Genomic DNA, 23285 nt, shown 5'->3' on the forward strand with positions numbered 1-23285 from the left:
CGCTATTTCTAGTCGCCAATGCGACCTGGCGACCGGGTTTTGTCGAGCCCTGCCTTATTGGGAACGATTCCCCTATTTACACGTGCACCTCGGTTTACATTCCGGCACACTGCCTGTGTGCCAGGATGACTGCACTCGCTCAAGAGACATCATCCCACACCGGCTCATCAACACAGCCGGAGACTATCACCTGGAAGAAGCCAGGCAGAAGATGCCAGTGAAGGGCCTCACAGGCACTGTAACAGAGGTATTACTGCCTTTAGTTCTGTTTTAGGGCTTGTTTACACTTGCTTCAAAACATGACTTTGCACAGGCCTTGTTAAAGCTCTCTGAATGCTAGTCAAAGCTCCAGTCACTAAATAAAATGGTTAGCTTACTGTCCTGTTTACACCTTGCTTTTGCTTGGTGCTTTGATGAAGCTTCGGGTGAGCTTTGCCATAGACTTCGATGGAGGCAATGAAGCTTTGAAGCACCACTAAAGCTACATGGGGTAAAAAAAAAATAAAAAATTAAATAAAAACAACTTAAGCAAAGCCGAAGCAAAAGCAGGCAAAGTGTAAACAGAACTGTAAGCTAACCATTTTATTTAGTGACAGAGGCTTTGACTAGGATTCAGGGAGCTTTAACAAAGCCTATCCGAAGCCTTGTTTTGAAGCAAGTGTAAACTAGCCTTTAATGTGTGTTGAAGCTGAATCCAGTGTTAATGAGCCGTTAAAGTTTAAAGACAAATGCTTGTGTGATGTTTTAGATAAAGATTTAACCCGTTCCAACTATATCAGGTTTTTGCCTGTGTCCCACTTCACTTCACGTAAATGCAAGAGAAAATAAGAAAAAAATCTCTCCAAAAGTGAACAAAATTCTCCTCTCAGCAAGTCGATATTGGAACAGGTTTCTCAATTGGAGGATTTTTCATCACTTCTTCTGGCGATAACTACAATGAATTTCAAATAGCTTCTGTCTCAGCAACAATAGAAAGGAGGACAAATAGAGAGGTGAAACTCCATAGTGGGGGCAAAGACAGTATTTAAAACCTGACAGGGAATCTAACCCCTCCCTAAAAAACAAAACAAAAAAAAACAACCCTATCTACACTTTAAGGCGTTTTTTACAAACCATTCAAGAGGCGGAGTAAAAACGAACAATCTTATAGACAAAACATGTGATTGGACACTGGCTCACAAAAAATGTAAACTGAATCCTCTACAAGTACACAATGTAAAACATAATTTATAATATATAGAAAGGAGATTTTAATAAAGCTCAACCTTCTGAAGAGACCAGCAGCTTACACATCAATACCTTGTATTTATCTTTGGCTTTCTCTTTTCCAAGCAGCTTTAGTACTTTATCTGCAAGCAGCATGCTGGCCTGGTTCTGGAAGCCCTCCAAGATACAAACTGCCGTAACATCTACATCAAAATAAAAAGAAGCAGATTAAAATTCTGATCTCACAGAACTTTTAACAGAAGACAAGGACATATAGCAAAAATGATAACGGAAAGTCTCAGAAATGAAGCCCTAGCAGCCAATATCTCTTCAACTGCAAAATCATATTCCTTAAAGCTTTTAGGCTGTATGGGCCAGTTCACACCATAGAAACGCAGTCCGGATGTGTTCCAGGTGCTTTTCTGCATGCGCATTTTTGATATGTTTCAATGCTCTTTTTTCCACTCCTCTTTTTTCATAACCTTAAGAGCCAGTTCACACCAGATGCAGTCCAGTTTTTTTTCTGCATCAAAAAAATGCGTGGAAAGTAGGTTATATGGTTTTCAATGGCATAGTTCACACTAGTGCTTCCAGTTACAAAAAAAAAAAAAAAAAAGGTAGAACTTGCTGCATTTTTTCTGCACTGGACTGTACTGGAATGCTGTAAAACGCATCTAAATGCACCAAAAATGCACTGCAACACACTTGTCCTTACTTAACCACTTCCCGACCAGCGCACGACGATGTACGTCGACAGAATGGCACGGGCAGGCATATTGGCGTACAGGTACGTCCAATATTCGATGCCGCCGTGCCATCGGGAGCGCGCCGCCAGCGGCGCGCTCCCGCGCTGGTCGGGACCCCCGTGAGTCCGGTCGCGGGACCCGCGGACTCGATCGCCGCGGGCATCCCCGCGATCGTCTCACGGAGCGGCCGAATGGAGGAAATGCTGTGTAAACAACATTTTTCCATTCTGCCTAGCAACTAGTGACGCTGATCTCTGCTCCATGTGATTGGAGCAGAGATCAGTGTACACTAAATGAAAGCCCAACCCCCCCACAGTTAGTAACACACCCCTAGGAACACTTAACCCCTACACTGCCACCCATTGGTTAACCCTTTCACTGCCAGTGTCATTTACACAGGAATCACTGCATTTATATAGCAGTGATTACTGTATAAATGACAATGGTCCCAAAAATGTGTCAAAAATGTCCGATGGGTCCCCCACAATGTCGCAGTCACAATAAAAAATAAAAAATAAAAATCGCAGATCGCCGCCATTACTAGTAAAAAAAAAAAATAATAAAAAATTATTAATAAAAATGCTATAAAACTATCCCTATTTTGTAAACGCTATAACTTTTGCGCAAACCAATCAATAATCGCTTATTGCGATTTTTTTACCAAAAATATGTAGAAGAATACGTATCGGCCTAAACTGAGGGAAAAAAATGTTTTTTTTATATATTTTTGGGGGATATTTATTATAACAAAAAGTAAAAAATAATGCGTTTTTTTCAAAATTATCGCTCTATTTTTGTTTATAGCGCAAAAAATAAAAACCGCAGGGGTGATCAAATACCACCAAAAGAAAGCTCTATTTGTGGGAAAAAAAGGACGTCAATTTTGTTTGGGAGCCACGTCGCACGACCGCGCAATTGTCAGTTAAAGCGACGCAGTGCCGAATCGCAAAAAGTGGTCTGGTCTTTGACCAGCAAATTGGTCCGGTCTGAAAGTGGTTAAGGTTAAGAAAATAAGGGGGGGGGGGGGGGGAGAGGGGGAAGCACTGGACTGCATCAAAAATGCACCAAAACTGCACTGGAACATATCAACATCGCGCATGCAGAAAAGAACCTGGAACGCATCCAGGCTGCTTTTTCTATGGTGTGAACTAGCCCTAAATAAGGACAAGTGTGTTGCAGCGCATTTTTGGTGCATTTAAGAGCGTTCCAGCTGTGTTTTATAGCTTTCCAATACAGTCCAGTGCAGAAAAAATGCAGCATGTTCTACTTTTTTTTGTGGAACTGTAAGCACTGGTGTGAACTATACCATTGAAAACCATTTTACCTACTTTCCATGCATTTTTGATGCAGAAAAAAAAAAAAAAAAAAAACACACTGGACTGCATGTGGTGTGAATTGGCCCTAAACGTTTTAGCAAAGGGTAAATAGTTTGATTGGACCAAGCTGGTCCAAATGAACTATTTACTTCACTAACAGATGCTGCACTCTATAAACTGTTCGCACCCCAGCTGCATACAGTGAAATGCTCAGGCAGTTCCTGTCCTGCTCCTGGAACAAGATTGAGTCAGGCTGAGTGCTGCTCAGCCATTCACAGTGAGCTTTGTATACTAGAATGAATACAAGGCTTCCTCTGATTGGATGAGATGGAGAGGTCCTTTGCTGTGATGTGGTCACTAATAAAAGTGTCGGACCCTTTGATTACAAAGGATGTGTCACCAGCACACCAGGGAGCTTCATCAGTCATCCTGGTCTCTAGAGGGTATTCGCTTCGGCACCTATTTACGCTACAACCACTTACAGGAACATACGTGTTGGGAATATTGATCAGAACAAAACAGAGTTGGGCATTGCTCATTCTCAGTGAGCTTTGTATTTTAGAATGAATACAAGGTTTCCTCTGATTGGCCGAGGCGGGCAGATGATGTAACAATCTTCACCTCAGCCAATCAGAAGAAGCTTTGTATTCATTCATAGAATACAAAAAGCTCCCTGTGAATGTCTGAGCAGCAGAATAAGTTCCCATCCAATTGCCACAACAGCACTGTACACGTAGATGATGCTACATACAGTTTATGCAGCACACACAGCAGCTGGATCCGTTAGTGTAGTAAATTGATTGTTTGGACGAGCTTGGTCTAAAATGAACCATTTAAAACTTCACTGGAGTTAGGCTTTAACCTTTTTGTTGCCAGGACCTGCGCTCCACTCTTAAATTCAGGTTGTCAAACCCTTTTTGCAATTCTTTAGTTTGTGTCACTCACAGCTTTCAGAGATTGTTAAACATAAAAAATCTGGAGGTTAATTTCTAGGGATGCGCCGATATATTGTCTGAAAATAGGGTTATCAGCGTTTTGCAAATAGAAAACAAAAACAAGGTGCCAATAAAGGCCACTGAAAAACGAACACGATTTTCATAGGTCATGTGACTCAAACTGCATCAAAAACACAATACGGGTATGTTTTTGCCACGTTTTCAATGTATTTCATTGGGGAGGTGCATTACACCGCAATAGAGCAGTGTGAAGGCATACATAGAATTTAAAGGGATGCATTTTTCTTGTGCTTTTTTTTTTTTAATGCAAAAGCACACTTCAAAAACGACTAAATTAAAAAGTTGAATATAATACAAATCTATCAATAGTTGAATACAAATTAAAGCTGCACGATTAATCGAAAATGGCGATCTTTTTGCCTTCCCGATCTTCAAAATAGCATGTCACCATTCTTTCTAACAAGTAAAGAGTTCTCACAGCTGGGAAAAAAATAAATAAAAATCCAGGCAGCCTATCAAGTTTTATTACAAATAAGTAGAAACCAAAGTGTCCATTTATGAAACTGTGAATAGCAGTGATCCCGAGGATTGCCGCTGATCTCAGCTCATAAACGGTTTATGAAACAGAGATAATCGGGGGAGAACAAGTTTGATCATGATCTCTGCACACTAAGAATCCTCATTGACCGACACAGAAACGGCCAGTTTATGAAGCTCCGATCTCAGCACTTCACTGGCGATCCGAGTCAGAATTCACCCTCCCCAACTCACCAGTTCAGAGGTGGAGAATGGGGGAGTGAAGAGAGAATCCTGGGGGATCTGAGAGGGAAGGAGAAAGATATTTTTTTTTTTTACTTTTTACCTCGTTTAGACCCCCCCAAGCCAGTATGTATGTATATGTATATGTAATATATATATATATATATATATATATATATATATATATATATATATATATATATATATATATATATATATATATATATATATATATATATATATATATATATATAATGTCGCTGACAGGCGTTTTTCCTCCTTAATGCATAGGATGCATTAAGGTGAAAAACCACAAACCTTTACAACCCCTTTAAATCAAATCCACCCTGAACCGCAGGAAACCATAACCATGAATGTCAACAGAATAAGAAGTGAGGGGAAATTGCCCGAGTTCTAAATCCTAACAAACAATTCCCTTTAATAAATTCTACTTGCTATTCTATTCCAAGCCATTTCCAAGTGTAGTTCCTTTTTTGCTTGGGATGTAACTACTACATAGTCACAATCAAAGCTCAATCACACCACTTCCCTACCTATCAAAGCAGGTATGGCTGCCTGAAGATTATCAAAGAAAGATACAGGTCAGACACTAGTCACCACAAATTTGTGTGTACCTTCAAGGCATTCTTTCTTGTTGTCAAGTCTTTCATGTGCTTTGGCCCGTCGGAAGAGTGCCTTCACATACTTGGGATTCAGTTCCACTGCTTTTGTACAGTCTTGAACCACTTCTTTCCACGTTTGCTAGAAAAAGGCATAAACAATACTGCCTCAACAAGCCGCATTTCTTGATAAAACAATCACATTTATTGAACTTCATTAGGGAGGACTGGCTGATTATTATAGGGATGCTCCAACCCCCACACCTCTAAACCTGGGATACAACAGATTGTATCGGCGGTATGACTGTTTATAAACCATGAAAAAAAAAAAATGGTATTTACCATGCATTAATTTATTCATAAAATGTTTTGTGTGTGTTTTTTTTAAACCTGTATGGCATGATTGACAGTTCAACAAAAAGGCAACATTTTTGATAGGGAGAGGGAGTTTTTTTCCCCACATCTTTGCCGTTAGGTCACCCTATCTGTCCTGTTTAGCATTATCATTGAAAGGAAAAGTAAGCCCCCGTTCACACTGGAATAACCTGTCATGCGATTTGACAGGTCAAATCACACGCCATTGTTGGCAATGGCACTGTTCAAATTGGTGCGACGCGGACTTTGCGGTGCCGCATCTATTTGAAAAAGTAGTTCCTGCACCACTTTTGGGGATTTCATTTGTAACTTGCATAGACATCTATGCATGAATTTTTGTATGTCTTCCAAAACACACTGACATGGCAGCTTTGAAATAGTGCGACTTCATCTAAAGACGCATTCAATGTGAAGAGGGCTAAAAGAAAATCCCAAATTTGGAGTTGTCCACAGAAAAGTAAGAGGGGAAATGTTCCAATGGGAACACTAGTTCCTGGTGACATGGGGGGGGGGGGGGGGCCCCAAGGGATTTACTCTCACTTCCTATGTTAGCTATGGAACAGGAAGCGAGGGGAAATCTCTAGAATGGGAAAGAACCCACAGAGGGGGGGGGGGAAAGGTTTTGCTTATAGTTCTATTTTAGGGGTTCAGATCCACTATAATTCACAAGGCCCTTACTCTAGGCCAGGGGTAGGCAACCTGGGGCGACAGCTGTTGCAGAACTGCAAGTCCCATCATCCCTCTGGACTACCAGCCTTTCAATGTCTAATGGGAACTGTAGTTCCAAAACAGCTGGAAGGCCCCAGGTTGCATACGCCTGCTCTAAGCTATGTCTGAAACATTGCACACTGAAAAAAAAAAAAAAAAAAAAAAAACTACATTTACTTTTTGTAGTAAATAAATTGTGTGACATCGCATGTTATATTCTGACATAAATCCATACGGCAATTGAAGATGATAGCCCAATACCCTAGACATTTAATATCAGCTGTTATCACATACAGGTTCCTTTATCAAAAATCTCAGGTGAATTCAGAGCCAGTAACCTTTCTCTATGCATTATGAGGTTAATCAAACATGGTGTTCCTCAGTATAAAGATGCAGTGCAAACAAGCAAAACTGCAATAGAATATTAGGACTATCATATAATGTGATCATAGTATGAGGTACTCTATAGTCTCATCTCGGATCTGAAGAAACAGTTTCCTAGCCGGAATACCCAGTGTTTACTCACAAGCTGCTCATGCGCTGCCGCTCGGTTCTGGTAGAAGGTAGACAAATCCACTTTCTTCTCCGGTGGACAAAGACTGATGGCTTCAGTGTAACACTGGATGGCTTGATCGTATTTGCCAGCTTTAAAATATTTGTTACCCTTGTTCTTTGCTGCTTGTGCTTTTTCCAAAGGGCTCTAGAAAAACAGAGGAAAATACAAGTAAATACATGATGCACCAGCCTATAGGACACTCATTTTATTTATAGGGACAGTTTCCTTAGCAGGGCAGTAATTAAAAAGACGATGGCTGCACACTGGTTACTATAGCACACCTGATATTCTTGACACTACACACAGTTTTATCACACAATCCTCTTTACATTTACCAATAATAATGGAGACTGTCTAATTGACATTACATAATCTGGTTGGATTGTTTTGTTAGGTGGTTATACTACAAAGTTGTATTTAAAATTAAACACGATTCTAGTCTGTGGATAGAAGAACATGAATGATGAGAGATGTGGAGATTAAACCTGAATACAAAAGATGGATAATGAGAGTTTGCAGCTGAAATTAAAATGTCTTTAAAACATTGAAAGATTAAAAGTAATATTTAAGGTTCCTTTTTATTTCTACTAAACTCGTTATAATTACCTGCTTTGTGCACAGTGCAGCCTCGATCCTCCTTTACTACGCTTGCCCCCATAGGAAGCTGCTTCATACCTCTATTGACAGACTGGGTGGCTCGACCCCCGTCCTCTCGTCACTGGATTTGATTGCCAGCAATGGTAGCCAATGGCTCCTACTACTATCAATCTGCCCAGTGAGGAGGGACAGAGTCCGGAGAGCCTTGGCTCTTGTGCACATTGCTGGATCGGTAATGGGCTCAGGTAGTTAACAAGTGGATGGGGGAATCTGTTACAAAATTTTTACGCTATTCTGCCTCTCTGTATCGTGATCGCAGGAAGCCAGACATCGAGTCGGCCGAACCCGCAAGCCCACAGTATCCATTACACAAAACGACATACAGATACATTGCATCACACAATAGAGCCGACTTGCCGCAGTATATATACTGTAGTTGGTTGGCAAGTGGTTAATGCAAAGAATAGGGTAAAAAAAAAAAAAACTTTTTGGCATTAAAACCACTTTAATAGAAAGTGCTTCACCAGCTCACTGTTGTGGACTAACAATCAGCTAATTCTGTAAAACCCATGCACTAGAAAGTGGGAACCTGAAATGACAGAACAGGCCAGTATACTATACACCTTTACAGCACCATAAAAATCCATAAATCATTGCCATGTGGCTGGCCACAGACACTAGAAGAATATACCCAGACATTTTTCCTGGCCAGTGTTTCCCAAACATGGAAGGTTGACTGGTCATGTCTAGACCCAAGGAGAGAGTTGAGAGTTGCAAACTGCAGACATTTGCAGTGCCAGCTGATCAAAAATGTAAATGCCTGGATAAGGTTTTCCAACCCAGTGTACCAGATGATCCTCGGCTGTCACTACCTGCAGGTGGCCCAGAGACATCAGATTGTCCCCCAAGATGGTCAAATGGGGGAACTACAATCTTAACATACACAAGGTTAAAATGTTTATTTCCTGTAAGAGTGAGGCTATATCTTTAAAATAATTACTATCCATTCATGTGACTCTGGTGTAAAAGGACTAAACCTATTACCCATATATTTGTCATCTTAAACTAGGCAGGGTTGCCCCATATGGCCACTTTTATTTGCTTTGGCCATTGAACCCCTTGTGAAGTAGTGTACAAGTGGGTTCTTTAGAAGAATCTCTTTGTTCCTCCATTGCTGACAAATACCAAGTTTTATTGAATTAAACTCATTCCCATAGTCAGTACTGAAGTCCATACATGTTCCCCAAGACAGTCACCATCTATCAGTGAATGTATTGCAGGTAACCTCACTCATCCATGAGCCGAGTCTCAGCAATGCAGTTTAACTACCTGCACATGTGAGAATAACATGACTTGCTGTTGTAACGTGAGGACAGGATTGGGAAACAATACAGATTTCACATAAAATAGTGGACATTCCTTTGTAGACCTGAAGGCACAGACTGGATAGGCCAGTACTGGAGGAGGGGTCACACAAACAGATCCAATTGTTTTATAACCTTCTACTCAAGTCTTTCCTGTTCAAAAGCTTTGGGACACAATAGCAAATTATGTATATTTCTACAATACACAAAAGTTTGCTTCCAACACTGGTTAAAGCAAACCTGTCTCTACAGTAAAATTTAACACAAAAGGTACAATTGTAAAAGAGGTGTGTGCCCAACTTTTCTTTCCACCTGTACTGCTGAATTCCCCTCGGCTACTGAAGGACGTCTGCTAGGAAACCGACACTTCCGGGGGGTGTGGGTCCCCAAATTCTCTGCAGCTCTGACTGGTTACTCCTACTGATCTCCATGTCACTATTGTCTTCTGTAATGATGTTGGGGTAGCATTTCCAAGCAATGGAGCAGATGTTCAAGTAATGCACGGGGCAGAAAATGTATACTGTAAAGGCCCTTTGGGACAGAGGCAAGACTAATTTCCCAATAATGTGATTACTGTAATTGCCGGTCACATGATCCAATCCTGCCAGCTCCGTGACAGCTTGGTCACTGTACTGGGAGCGCTCACTCACAGAAACCTCAGACGCCATGGACGCATGTGGGCAACAGATATGCCCTCCTTGCCACCACACGTTACGTGGTTGGGAAGAGGTTAAATGTTGAAGCACCTGACTCTAAGAAGAGAGCCTTTCACCTAAATACCACTCAGCATTTATTTCCAGTGTAGCTTATGAAGCCTGAAAGCCACGGATGTTTACACATGCCAATTTGTAGTCGTCACAGTAAAATATTTTTCAAAAGTGTAACTTTAACGTGAAAGAAAAAAAAAAGAAAAAATAATAGTAAAACAGCAATATTGGAAAGGAGGGAGGACCACCACCCCTTTGTTGAAACAAGCTTTGACTGTGAACAAAAATGTTGAAGACATCAAGCAACAAAACTGTAAATTCATCCATTCTAATAGTTTCAACTAATACAGCCATCACAGGTTTATGCTTTGGACGTAAACGGCAGGTTAAAGCGGGATTCCACCCTAAAGTGGAACCTCTGCTGATTGGATCCCTCCCCCCCTCCGGTGTCACAATTGACACCTTTCAGGGGGGTGGAGATACCTGTCAAAGACAGGTATTTACACCCACTTCCGGGCATAGACTCCCGTGGGAGTCTACGCCATTTCTGCTGGGACACACACGGGTCCCAGTGACAGCGCAGAGATTTCCTATTGCGCGGCGCAACTCGCGCATGCGCAGTAGGGAACCGGGAGGTGAAGCCGATTCGCTTCACTCCCTTATTCCCTCACCTAGAATGGTGGCGGCAGCAGCCGAGGGCCGAGCGATCGATCGGCCTCGGCTGCCGGCATCGCTGTAACCCGGGACAGGTGAGTGTCCATTTATTAAAAGTCAGCAGCTGTAGTATTTATAGCTGCTGGCTTTTAATATTTTTTTTTGGTGGAATCCCTCTTTAACTTTAACGCTGAATTCACCTGAGCGTTTTTCAACTCATAAAATGCCTGAAAAACACCCAACAAGAAAAATGGCACCTGTTCACATCTGAGTGTTCTGTCACCTGAAGCAAAACGTCTGAAAAAATTATAGGCGTTTTTCTGCCTTTTATATTGGTGACCTGAACAAAATCACAGAAAAATTGCGGTAAAAATGCGCGACTTTGAAACGCTCAGATGTGAATGCAGGCTAAAGGATAAGTTCACCTTTGTAAAAAAAAAAAAATAAAAAAAATAAATGCAAGTAAAAAAAATATAAAAAAAATCAAAGTGAACGTACTGCTTTGCCCTGCTTGTCAAAGCACTGGTTAATGTTAAACTAATGAAGGAACGTGTCACTGACTACCAGGCAACTAGCATTTTCAGAAAAAATGAGAGATTTTAATTAGACGCAAATGTCTCATAGGAAGTAAGGCCACACCTTGCAGAATAGATAGAGATCCTGCAGAAAAAAGTTGATGCCACTAAAGAGTTATCAGACAATTTGATTTTTTGATTTTAAGCCTAGTACACACAATGTGTGGCCAAATGCTGGGCGTTTCAATAAAAAACAGCCATTTTTGGCCTGTTTGTCCCACTGTTAGATTGCTCACCGGGAGATCGCTGTACTAACATGGGATTGTTAGTACAGGGGCTCTGACCAGAGCTTAGTATCTAATGGTGTGTACCAGGCTTTACTGAAGTCTCTAACAGCATAAAAGGCACATTGGTATCGGTTTTCTCTTTAAAGAGGAAGTAAACCCTGATGAGTTTACTTCCTCTTTCATTCCCTGCAAAGGCAAAGCATAATGGACTACTATGCATCACTTACCTGACACAGGAGCCAGCGAAGTCGCCGCTGTCCCCTGTAGTCCGCCGCATCCATCTTGTTGGTGGGGTCTCGCAGCTCTGCCGCTGTCATTCGGCGAAGCCGCGACGAAGTCGACACGCGTGGCAGCGCCATTCTTGGAAATGCCGCGCTCAGTGCGCCTGCACGCCGCTGTTTTCGGGCAAATATCTCCTAAACCTATATTGCTTGGACCTACAGGTAAGCCTTAATCTAGGCTTACCTGTAGGTCAAAGTGGTTTGTAAGGGCTTACAACCACTTTAACAAGACACTGCAGTATCCTCCAATTCAACATGGCAGCCGACAATGTGTGTTTATTCTAATCTTCTCGTGATCACTGAGAGATCTGGAACCGCTGAGTACACAAGTGTCTTTCTGTAGGTGACAGATTCTCTTATGTGCTATAAATATTATACAATATTATACACTAATGAGCAGGAAAGCATGTACACGGGGAGACCAGAGACACCGCATTCACACAAACAACCATCAGTGGACTTTGTAATAGGCACAAACCACCCTGTATTCTTCTGGCATGGAAAGTACGATAAATCTAGAGACAGCTACTGCATCAATTACCAGCGAATGGAGTATAACCATCAGATATAAGAGACTGCAAGAAGAACGTTCCATTAGCTAGGCACACAGGCCAAAAAAAAAAAAAAAAAACCTAATAAAGAAGCATTGCATGGATGATGGAAAACAAGTTACACCTAGCCCGTAGGCTTAAATTACTTAAGAAAGACTGACACCAAGCAGTTACCTAATTGGCTCAGCAATACCGGTTATCACTAAAACATTGCTCAGATTTTTATTCATTAAGCAATGTTTAATTAAACGCCAATAATCCTCTGCAGTGTACAGCAATAGAGACGTGCTGAGAGGAACCATCTACTCTATGCAGCATTCTGCTATGCAGGTACAATACAAACTGAACCTGTGAGAATAGACATATGGGGGCTGCCACTGTTAAAACATTTAAAGCGGAGGTCCACCCTAAAGTGGACCTTCCGCTCATTGGAATCCTCCCCCCCCCCCCCCTCCGGCACCACAATTGGCACCTTTCAGGGGGGAGGGGGGTGCAGGTACCTGTACACTACAGGTATCTGCACCCACTTCCGGCGTAGATTCTGCAGAAGGTACGCCCCTTTCCGCAGAATCTACGCCCCTTTCCGAAAGTCCCCCGCTGCCTGCTGGGAAACACACGGATCCCAGAGACAGCGGGGACCATCCTTATTGCGCAGAGCGACTTGCACATGCGCAGTAGGGAACCTGGAAATGAAGCCGAAAGGCTCCACTTCCTGATTCCCATACCCAAGATGGCGGCGGCAGCACCCGAGAGACGATCGAGAGATCGGCTTCGGGTGCCGACATCGCAGGCACGCTGGGCGGGTAAGTGTCATTATTTTAAAAGTCAGCAGCTGCAGTATTTGTAGCTGCTGGCTTTAAAAAAAAAAAAAAAAAAAAAAAAACGGCGGAATTCCTGCCAGACTCCCGCTTTAAGTGCAGACTCCAGAGATATCATTTGATCCTGGCTTCACTGCCCACTGAGCCACTAACCCAGAACAAGCATGCAACCAGCGAAATCTTAACTTTAGTCCTGCATGCTTGTTCTGGGTCAGTGACTCACGTGGTGAAGACAGGATCAGGATGACAGACCTGGAATCTTCCCACTCTATTAAAGTGGTTGTAAACCCTTACAAACCACTTTGACCTACAGGTAAGCCTAGATTAAGGCTTACCTGTAGGTCCAAGAAATATATGTCCTAAACCTACACGGTTAAGGAGATATTTGCCAAAGTACAGGCACCGCTGTCTACGGCGCATGCGCCGTAGACAGCGGCGCGCAGGCGCACTGAGCGTGCCGCTGTCAACGGCGATATGCAGCTCGCACACGCGCGGGAGTGACATCGCGGCTTCGCCGAATGACAGCGGCGGAGCTGCGAGACCCACAAGAAGATGGATGCTTCGGACTACAGGGGACAGCGGTGACATCGCTGGCTCCTGTGTAAAGTAAGCTTTACCTTTGCAGAGAATCAAAGAGGAAGTAAACCCATCAGGGTTTACTTCCTCTTTAGCTCTATTAAAGTATGTAGCAACAGATCCTATGTGCCCCTTCTACTATTTGTTTATTTTAAATAGAAGGCATAGCTACCGCAATACAATTACAAAAAAGCCAGTGTTCTAACAGCTAGCCGCTACCCGGCCTACTGCGCATGCGAGATGTGCAGCCAAAGTGACTTTGCCTTGCGGCCATCTTGATACACCCGCACTTGTCCGCCGTAAGCCTGCAAGTGGACATCCTTATACACCCAGTCTTTACTTTCAGTTTTTAACAGTAAACTCATCTTATATAATGAAACACAGTATTTAGAGGTCACTGTTTTGATGTTTAATTTTAAAAGCAGTGGTGTTCGGTCACACTAGCAAACCTGTGAGATCAGCAGGCTTTCCGATGCTTTTAAAAATTCAACATCAAAACAGCGTTACGGAATTCTAAATACTGCATTTCACTATAGAAGCTGAGTTTATTGTTAAAGATAACCATGAAAAGCAAGACTCCTGTGGGTGTATAAAGATGTCCACTTGCCGACTTCTAACTAGTCTTACTGCGGATGAGTGCGGGGGTATCAAGATGGCCACGTCGCAGTAGACCGGGTAGGGGCTGATAGAACACCAGCAATACTTGCCCATGCTGCAGAGGATACCATCAACATTTTACAGCAGCCAGTCACATCACCAAAGCCTGGTTAGAAGAAAGTGATCTTTGTAACGATATCACGTACTGGGCACACAAAAAGCTGTAGCTAGTGGCCATGTTGTTTGAGAACCTTAGGGCAGCCATGACAGCTTGGCTAATAGTTTAACATAGTTTAACATTAAAAATCTGATCTCCCTCCCTTATGTTCAGGAATTCATAGGCTTATACTTTAAAAGAGCTGTTATCTCAACATAGAGAAGCAGACCCAGAGAGAGGTCTGTAAAAACAGCTAATGTGGTCCTGGCAGAATGTCCATCGTAAAACTGTCACCCTTTCAATTCAGAGAACCGACAGATACCGGTCGCAAATACTTTAGTGCACATAAAGCTTAAACAGTGGAATGAAATTTCAGCACGTTTCATAACTTCCAAAGTAATAATAGCACAGTCATAATAAGGACATATTTAGTTTCCTTGGATGATTTGTAACATTTCAAGTCCAGACACCCCTATGTCAGGTCATATGGGGAAACTACTGGTACCCCTTATTCTTCCTAGGTAAACTAGACCTTGAAGATCTGGCATGTGTATTCATTTTTAAGCAAATGTTACACTGAACAATAATATGGATATTAAGTCTGTAAACAGTAGATATATGAATATGTATTACAATATGTACCTGGGACATGGTCATGTGTCTAGACACCCCCCAGCAACCAACCCCTAAACAAGATGACCAGACAATTGGTCGCTGTCAACACCCCTTTGATCTGACATAAAAGAGGAGATGCCAAGACAAGGCTCAGTTCTCCTTTTACTACTCAAGCAGGAACATCTGCCAAGCTTGAGAACCGATTACCCAGCTCATCGATCGAATTCTGATCAACCCTCAGACATTAATTGCAAGTATTCTTCCTCCCCAATTCTACCTTATTTCTTTGTGGCTGTATATTGTCATTAGCTTTTTGGAATATTTTTTTTTCTGTAAATGTTTTATTTGCACCAACTTTGACCTTTTCATAATAAACCTATATGTTGAAAAGTGTTAACCTCGTCTCTAAAGCTCTTAATGCAAACTATAAACGAACCTGCCTCTTGAAGAGCGCTATTGTTTTAGAGTAAGGCCTCTGAGCAGACCTGTCTGTGGTGGCAGTGCGTGTTGCAGACACTTATTTTTAAAATCATAATTGGTATTGACGGAAGTCCTGACCCTTCCTAAACAAAATGTAATTGGTGACAATTAAAAGGTTAATTGCGAAATTAGCCCAATGACAATCCCTCTCAGGCTGCTGGCACCTAGATTGTGGTACTGTAAGCTGGAAAATCTTTGTGCAGCTGAGAGTGGCACTGTTACGCAAGGGACAGCATGGTGTGAGGTTGGCCGGTCCTTCGTCTTGATTTAGCGAGGAGGGCGGGGATCTGACACCCGCTTTTGTCACAATCTTCACTTGCAGGACAGCTTCATTAAAAGCCTTGTTTACATGTGTGCCGGGGAGCAGAGGTAGTAAAAATAGGCAGTTGAGCCAAAATGTTTTAATGCCTCCCAAAGCCCAACAAGCTGGTTGCACAAATGCCATGGCAAAAAATTATATCCCTCTATGTGAATGGGGCCATGTCAGTTACCCTTTGAAGGCTGCTGCTAATGTAAATGAGGCCTAAAAAGGAAATAGTTTACACCCCATGCAGGAGCACGATGACTTAGTGGTTACCAAGTCTGCACCTTGGGCACTCAGGTCTTTGCAATGAAAAGCAATCTATGAATGAAGGACAAACAGATTAATGAATGGTCCGCCTCCTTTTCATGGCAGAAAGCTATAGTACAGGTTCTATGAATGGAGGAGAGAAAATGTTAGGCATAATTCTTAATGAGTGCCTATGACAGGTCTAGAAACTTGTAGTAACCCCTGCTGCAGCAGTAATCATCAAGTGCCGTAGGGGTTCAGTCCTCGGAAAACTGCCCACCCTTTGCTCTCCCCCTGCTCCTTTCATAGAAGCTGGGGCAGAGGTCTGAAGATTTGGCTGCATTCACACCTGAGCGTAGCGTTTTCAAGCAGAAAAGCGCACGAATTTACCACGATTTGCCACGATTCTGTGCAGTGCAAAAGGTCACCAATGTTAAAAGAAGAAAAACGCCCAAATCTGCTCAATTTGAGTGACAAAAAAGGGTCCAGAACTTGTTTGAGCTTCAGGCGACATGGAGTGGAGATGTGAACCATCTCCATTGAGAATAATAGATTTTTTTCCCCTCTAGCGTTTTGTAGCTTCAGGCTTCAAGCTACAAAACGCTCAGGTGTGAATGGGGTCTTAAACAGAGAACAGCCACCAGCACAAGAGATGACACTTCTCATTCAATTTAAAAGGGGGGAGGGGGGTTGTGGGAGCAGATACCTAGTTTAGACCGGTACCGACTTCCTTTTGGATCACCTAGGTCAGTGATGGCGAACCTTGGCACTCCTGATGTTTTGAAACTACATTTCCCATGATGCTCAACTACATTGCAGAGTGCATGAGCATCATGGGAAATGTAGTTCCAAAACATCTGGGGTGCCAAGGTTCGCCATCACTGACCTAGGTGATCCGAACGGAAGTTCTCCGCTCCCCCTCCCTCCCCGCAGTCTTCTAGGACACATTACAGGTCCCAGAAGGCTGCAGTGCCATTCACAAAGTGTAGAGCAACTCATGCATGCCCAGCTGGCTGTGAAGTCGAAAGCCGCAAAGCCAGATGCGCACAGTAAGGATGCTGGCACCGAGAACCCGAAGGCTAGTGAAGAAGTAGCCCGGGCGCGGATGATGTTGGATCCGTGGACAGGTAAGGGTCCTTTTATTAAAAGTAAACTTTTTTTTTTCTATCCAGTAAACCTCCTCTTTATGTACAGTCCTTTGTGCCCAAGTTTAAGCCCTGGTACACACTGGTGTGACTTTGAAATCGTGCTACTTCAGCGTGATTTCACAGCCGCCGATTAGTGTGATTTGCACCTGTGATTTCATTGCAGCTTGCAAATTCGTTTAACGGAAGTCTAAGCAAGTCGCAATGAAATCAGCGAAAAGTAGCCCAGGAACCTTTTTTTAAGTTGCTGCGACATGAGGTCATTTAAATGGTTCCATTGCCGACAATGGGGTGCGACTTATGCGATTTGGAACTGTCAAATTGCATGACATATCGCACTGGTATGAACGGGGGCTTAAAGAGGAAGTAAACCCTGATGAGTTTACTTCCTCTTTCATTCCCTGCAAAGGGAAAGAATAATGGACTACTATGCATCGCATAGTAGTCCATTATGTGTCACTTACCTGACACAGGAGCCAGCAAAGTCAACAAAGATTGTTATGGAGACAAATCGGTACCACGAACAACAAGCTGCTACGCATCAGAGGTTTGCAAGGAGCAGAAAGTGGGAACCAGTAACCAAGGAGGACATCTGGAAGTTTCTGGGCCTCATAATTCTACAGGGAGTGGTTGGGAAAACCCTGCAGAAGTGGTACTAGACCACCAACAAATTGCTAGCAACTCCTTTTTTTGGCACCGTCATGTCGGAGTACAAATTTTCCCTTATTATGAAGTATCTGCACTTTGAGAATAATGAGGAATTCAACGAGACTTCTCATCCAGCACCAAAACTAAAAAAAAAAAAAAAAAAAAAAAAAAGATTTGGGGGCTTTACCAAATGATTCAGCAAAATTTCCAGAAGACCTATGTACCCGATAGAGACATCAGTATCGACGAAAGTCTGATGGCCTACAAAGGAAGACTCAGCTGGATACAGTTCATTGCGTCCAAGAGGGCACACTTTGGAATAAAATCGTTCATGCTCTGTGAATCCAGCACTGGGTACATATGGAATTCCATACTTTACAACGGGAAAGGAACCAAGTTCAATGAGAGATTCGGTAACTATGGACTGGCAACCGCTTCTGTGCTTACTCTGATTGAACCGCTGCTGAATCAGGGCTACTGTGTAACCACAGAAAATTTTGACAGTTCTCCAGAACTCCGAGTTCCTTTTGCAGCATAAAACAGATGCATACAAGACCGTTAGAGCTAACCGGCGTGACTTGCCACCAACCTTTGGCAATAAAAAAGCTCAAGGCAGGAGAAATAGTTGCCTGGCAAAAAGGAAAAATTATGGGACTGAGATGTCGCGACAAAAAAGACGTGTGCCTAATGAGTACTATTCACAACACCTCTACTGTCATGGTACAAACAAAAAGGTGGAAAAGACATCATGAAGCACCAAGTTGTGATGGACTACAACCATACTATGGGAGGTGTTGACCGAGCTGACCAGGCCATGACTTTTTACCCAGCCATGAGGAAGCAACAGAAAAAATGTTATTAAAAAAAAAAAAAAAAAAAAAAAAAAAATCTTCAGGCAGCTTCTGGAGCAGTGCCTGTGGAAAAAAAAAAGTGTGACAGGCCTGTTGTTCATGCGGACTTTGTTTGGAAAGTTGCCAAACTTATTTTCCTCAGGCACCAAACACCAACGACAGTAAACAGATCTGGCCGTCGTGCTGCTGGCGTTGTGAACCCGGAACCCCTGACTGGTCAGCACTTTATGGACCACGTTCCACCAACAGAAAAGAAGGCAGCACCCACAAGGATGTGTGTCGTTTGCTGCTCTAAGCGTGACAACACTGGAAGGAAAATTAGAAAAGAAACAAGGTTCTACTGTCCTCACTGTGATGTTGGACTTTGTGCTGTACCATGTTTTAAAATTTTCCATACCAAAGACGTTTTCTGAAGCAATATGACTACCAATATCGCACCCTTGTTTGACAAAAAAAAAAAAAAAAGTCAGTGTTTTTTATATTTACTAAAATTTATTGAATAAAAAGTATGATTATTATATATTATTTGTTATTATTTACAGTTATTTATTATAATTTATGATTTTGTGTTTCAAACTTTATCCTACCCGGGTTGTCCACTAGACTTTGGTTTAAACAGATTTCAGTGAGTTATTCCTAAGAATTGCAGGCTTACAATATAAAAACGCCAAACTTCAATTCAAAATAATGGTACCGCTTTCAGCACCTAAAATCCGAAATAATCATACCGCCAGGGAGCTTAAGAGAAATTTTCCCTTTAGTGATGAAGCCAGCCAGTGAAGTAAGCCAACCTGCAGGATGGAAAAGGTTGTGGTGAATTAGTGAACAGGCCTAATACAGAACCTTCTGCAGTATCCCTGAAGCCAAGATTAAATAGCAGACATCAGTCTACAGAATGACATCAGAGACAAAGAAAGAAGAAGGGTTTATTGAGTTTTATATCTCTTGAATCAATACCAGAGTCTCATTTATTTTGTGTTCCCTGACCTCTGCTCAATCAGCTTCCACCTGAAAGTGGATTCTGTCCATTTCTATTTCTCATCACATTGTCCCTCGCCTTCAGAGACAGCATTACATATGTACCTTTTACACATACAGTAAAGTAAACAATTATGGGGCCTGATCAATACTTTAGACCTGATTCACACTTGTGCAGGCTGCAGTTTGCATATTCCAGGTGAATTTTGCGTTTTTCAATACATGTTTTTCATCCATTAAAGTCTATGGAGCTAAAAAGAAAAAAGTCCTTGGCCCTTTCCATAAAATGCAGATGTGAACTACATCCATAGGAAACCATGTTAAATGGCCTGTTTATTTTTGCAAAACTGAAAACACACTAGAAAAAAATAAAGAAAAAAGGGGGTGTATAGGCGTGAACCAGGCCTCAGTGACTGCAGCCTGTCAGTTCACTTAGATCTAGTGCCAGATTAACTACTTGCCGACCATCTGCCATCATTGTACGGCGGCAGGCTGGCTCCCCTGTGCAAATCTGCGCAGCAGTATGACAAGCTCTTTAAGGGGTATAGGGGGTGCACACACCTGTCGTATGATGTAGGAGCTGATGCACGTGCCTGGAGGCTGCGATGTCCGCGGGGCACCCACGATCACCCCTAAGAGACAGAATGGAGATCTGTCAATGTAAATAGACAGATCTCCGTTCTGCCAGAAGAGAGAAGACAGTTCTGTTGTTCCTACTGATTAGGATCAGCGATCGGTCTCCTCCTCCAGTTAGAAACACTGCCTAGGACACATGTTTAACCCCTTGATTGCCCCCTAGTGTTAACCCCTTCCCTGCCAACAATATTTATACAGTAATCAGTGGCTACTTTTATCTTTGATTGCTGTATATAGCTTTATTTGTGTGTTTGTATTAGTCCAGCAATGCACCAACACCTTTGCAGCCATTGTGCTATCGCTGGGTGTTTGGTGTCCTCCTGTACCTTTAAGGTGGGGTGGCTCCCCTTCAGTCCACCTGCTCTCATCTATCCATCAGAATGCATGTGCCTCCACTGTGGGTGTTAAGACCAGATACCTGGGTGCCGTGACGTGGCTCACACATGTTTACAAATGCGTGCGGACTAAACCCCTGTTTTAACGCATACTGTTAGGTCAATTTGGTTGCCTGCTAGCTGGTGGTAATTAGGCTTTGGTTTTTTCCTGGGCATTCCCCAGACTTTGTTGATATATGTCAATGATCCCAAAAAATCTGTGTGCCACAGTGTCGCAGTCCCACCAAAAAATAAAATAAATTAAAATCTTAGATAGCCGATATTACTATTAAAAATAAAATAAATAAATCTATCCCCTATTTTGTAGACGCTAGAACTTTTGCGGACACAACAATCCATATACAGGGGGTCCCCAAGTTCCGAACCTCCGACTTGCGAAATCCTACTAACGAATGGCAAGCGGCACCGGCGCGCACATTGGAAAACACTATTCTGTGCATGCACGTCAAAATTACGAACAAATCCGATTTAAGAACAAACAGGCAGTCCCTAACCTGTTCGTAACTCGGGGACTGCCTGTACACTTATTGCGATTTTTGATTTTGCTTACCAAAAATATGTAGAATACATATCAGCCTAAACTGATGAAGAAATTTGTTTTAAATTATTTTGATATTATTATAGCAAAGATTTTTTTTTTTCAAAATTGTTGCTATTTTTTGTTCATGGTGCAAAAAAAAAAAAAAACAAAAAAAAAAAAAAAACACAGAGGTGATCAAATACCACCAACAGAAAGCTCTATTTGTGGGGGACGGGACATCAATTTTGTTTGTGTACAGCGTCGCATGACCGCGCAATGGTCAGTTAAAGCGAGGCAGTGCTGTACCACAAAAAATGACCTGATCAGGAAGGGGGGTAAATCCTACCGAGGCTGAATTGGTTAAAGTAAACCTACTGTCAATCACTGATCCGTAACAGAGGGGGTAAAACTCTCTGCTGGAGAAAATGCTGCTTGATGCTCCCTTCAGCTTTAGGCCCCTTTCACAATGGGGCGGTGAGGGCACTGGTGTTCTGACAAAAAGTGTCCGCCTATCGAATAGTGTCCGGGCCCGTACTGCACAGTCGCAGCCGTTGCGCAGTACGGAGGACAAGGAGACTCTGAAGGTCTCCAAAGAGTCCAGGTTGAAGCCCCACCACCCAAGTGGACATACGGTTGCTCATAGTAACAGGGCCCCTCGCGGGCTCGCTTGGCTATTTTGTATTCTAACTTTGTGTCCACTTGGGTGGTGGGGCTTGAACCTGGACTCACTGCGCAGGCGCCATTTATCTTCGGAGATGTTCACCTTCTTGTCCCCCAGTACAGGGATGACACTATGTGATGGGGGGACACTATCTGATACATTACTGGCGGTAAAACTGTGCTTTTAGCGGCGGTATTCGGCCGCTAACGGGGGTGTTTACCCAGCACTAGCAGCCGAAAAAGGGGTAAAAGTGTGGGGAGCGGCTCTTTCAGGGCGCTTTGCATGCGCTATTTTTAGTGCTAAGTGCCCCACTGTGAAAGGGGTCTTATTCTGATTATTTGATCTCTACTGAAGGAAGATTAGCCAATCTGAACGCTTATATTTAGACGGTTCTTATCCTGGAATTCAGCTATGATGGTTTTCACTGTACACGTTGGCCTGAAGATAAGCTGCTATATAAAAGAATGTCTTCTATGGCATGTAAATGGGTGTGCTCAGATACAATCAAGGTTTAGAAATGAAAGTACAGTATTCGATTTTGAAAGGCTATGGGTGGCTCCGCCCACACAGCAACATCATTCATTCACAGAGATCTGTAAATGAGCAAAGTACAAGTCCTGTCTGCCACATTGATATAGGGACTTTTAGTGATTAATGGAACACAAGGGCGGTGATCACCACACTCCTAGTCCATTGAGCCCCCCTCTGGACATGAAGCTGGAGCAGTGCGCAGGAGCCTCTGCATTGCACCCTTGATCAACTGTTGGCAGTTTCAATGCTTTGCAGGCTCATATGCAATAATAATACTCAGTAAATGCATTTTTTTTATTTTTTGAAAATGCATGCATTGTTTTGGCTGAAAAAGGTGGACTGAACGTTCAAGTGGATTAGTCAGACATTGCTTGACCTATGAAATTCAGCAAAAAAAAATGATATTCTCTATTATGAGATTTCAGTGTTTTTGAATGCCACCATGTTGTAGCTCCAAATAAAATACCATACAGATAGAAATCCATCACCCTGCAACGCCTGCTCAACAAATGAATCTGCAGAAATGTATCATGTGATGGGGCTATTGATATATTAGACAATATCCATTAACCACACGGACTCTTTCACAACACGGCCTCTTTAATGAGTATGTTTCCGTTTTATCAGTTAATGGATTTCTGAATCCACTCAAGGAAACCAAAAAGGATGCTTCTGGTGAGTTAATGGCAATATCCCACAAAGTAAAGTAATAAAAAAAAAAAAAAAAAAAAAAAAAAGGGGGGGGGGGGGTGGAATCCTCTAGTCTAAATAAATCTATCAATGTCTATAAATATAACACCCCCCCCTCCCTGTACTATACAATATCGCGCCCATCTCCCCCCCCCCCCCCAAGCACACTACGCCTTTAACCCTTTCACTTTCTTTTTTGCAAAAGTTATAAAGCACATTTTAGGCCTTAAAGGGTTAGT

At 42.5% G+C, this 23285-nt stretch overlaps 1 protein-coding gene across 1 annotated transcript in view; it reads right to left on the reverse strand.

Moving 5' to 3' along the window:
- Positions 1-23285, reverse strand: part of TOMM70 (translocase of outer mitochondrial membrane 70) — a 44942-nt gene that overhangs the window by 13270 nt on the left and 8387 nt on the right. Inside the window, exons 2-4 of the mRNA XM_077480203.1 lie at positions 7213-7386; positions 5619-5745; positions 1300-1409 (exon numbers count right to left, since the gene is read on the reverse strand). Of these exons, the coding sequence (XP_077336329.1) occupies positions 1300-1409; positions 5619-5745; positions 7213-7386 (411 nt within the window). The remainder of the gene's footprint in view (positions 1-1299; positions 1410-5618; positions 5746-7212; positions 7387-23285) is intronic.

The sequence above is a fragment of the Lithobates pipiens genome, unplaced genomic scaffold, assembly GCF_037356315.1.
Source record: "Lithobates pipiens isolate NorthernLeopardFrog02 unplaced genomic scaffold, aLitPip1_a1.2 Scaffold_16, whole genome shotgun sequence".
NCBI lineage: Eukaryota > Metazoa > Chordata > Amphibia > Anura > Ranidae > Lithobates > Lithobates pipiens.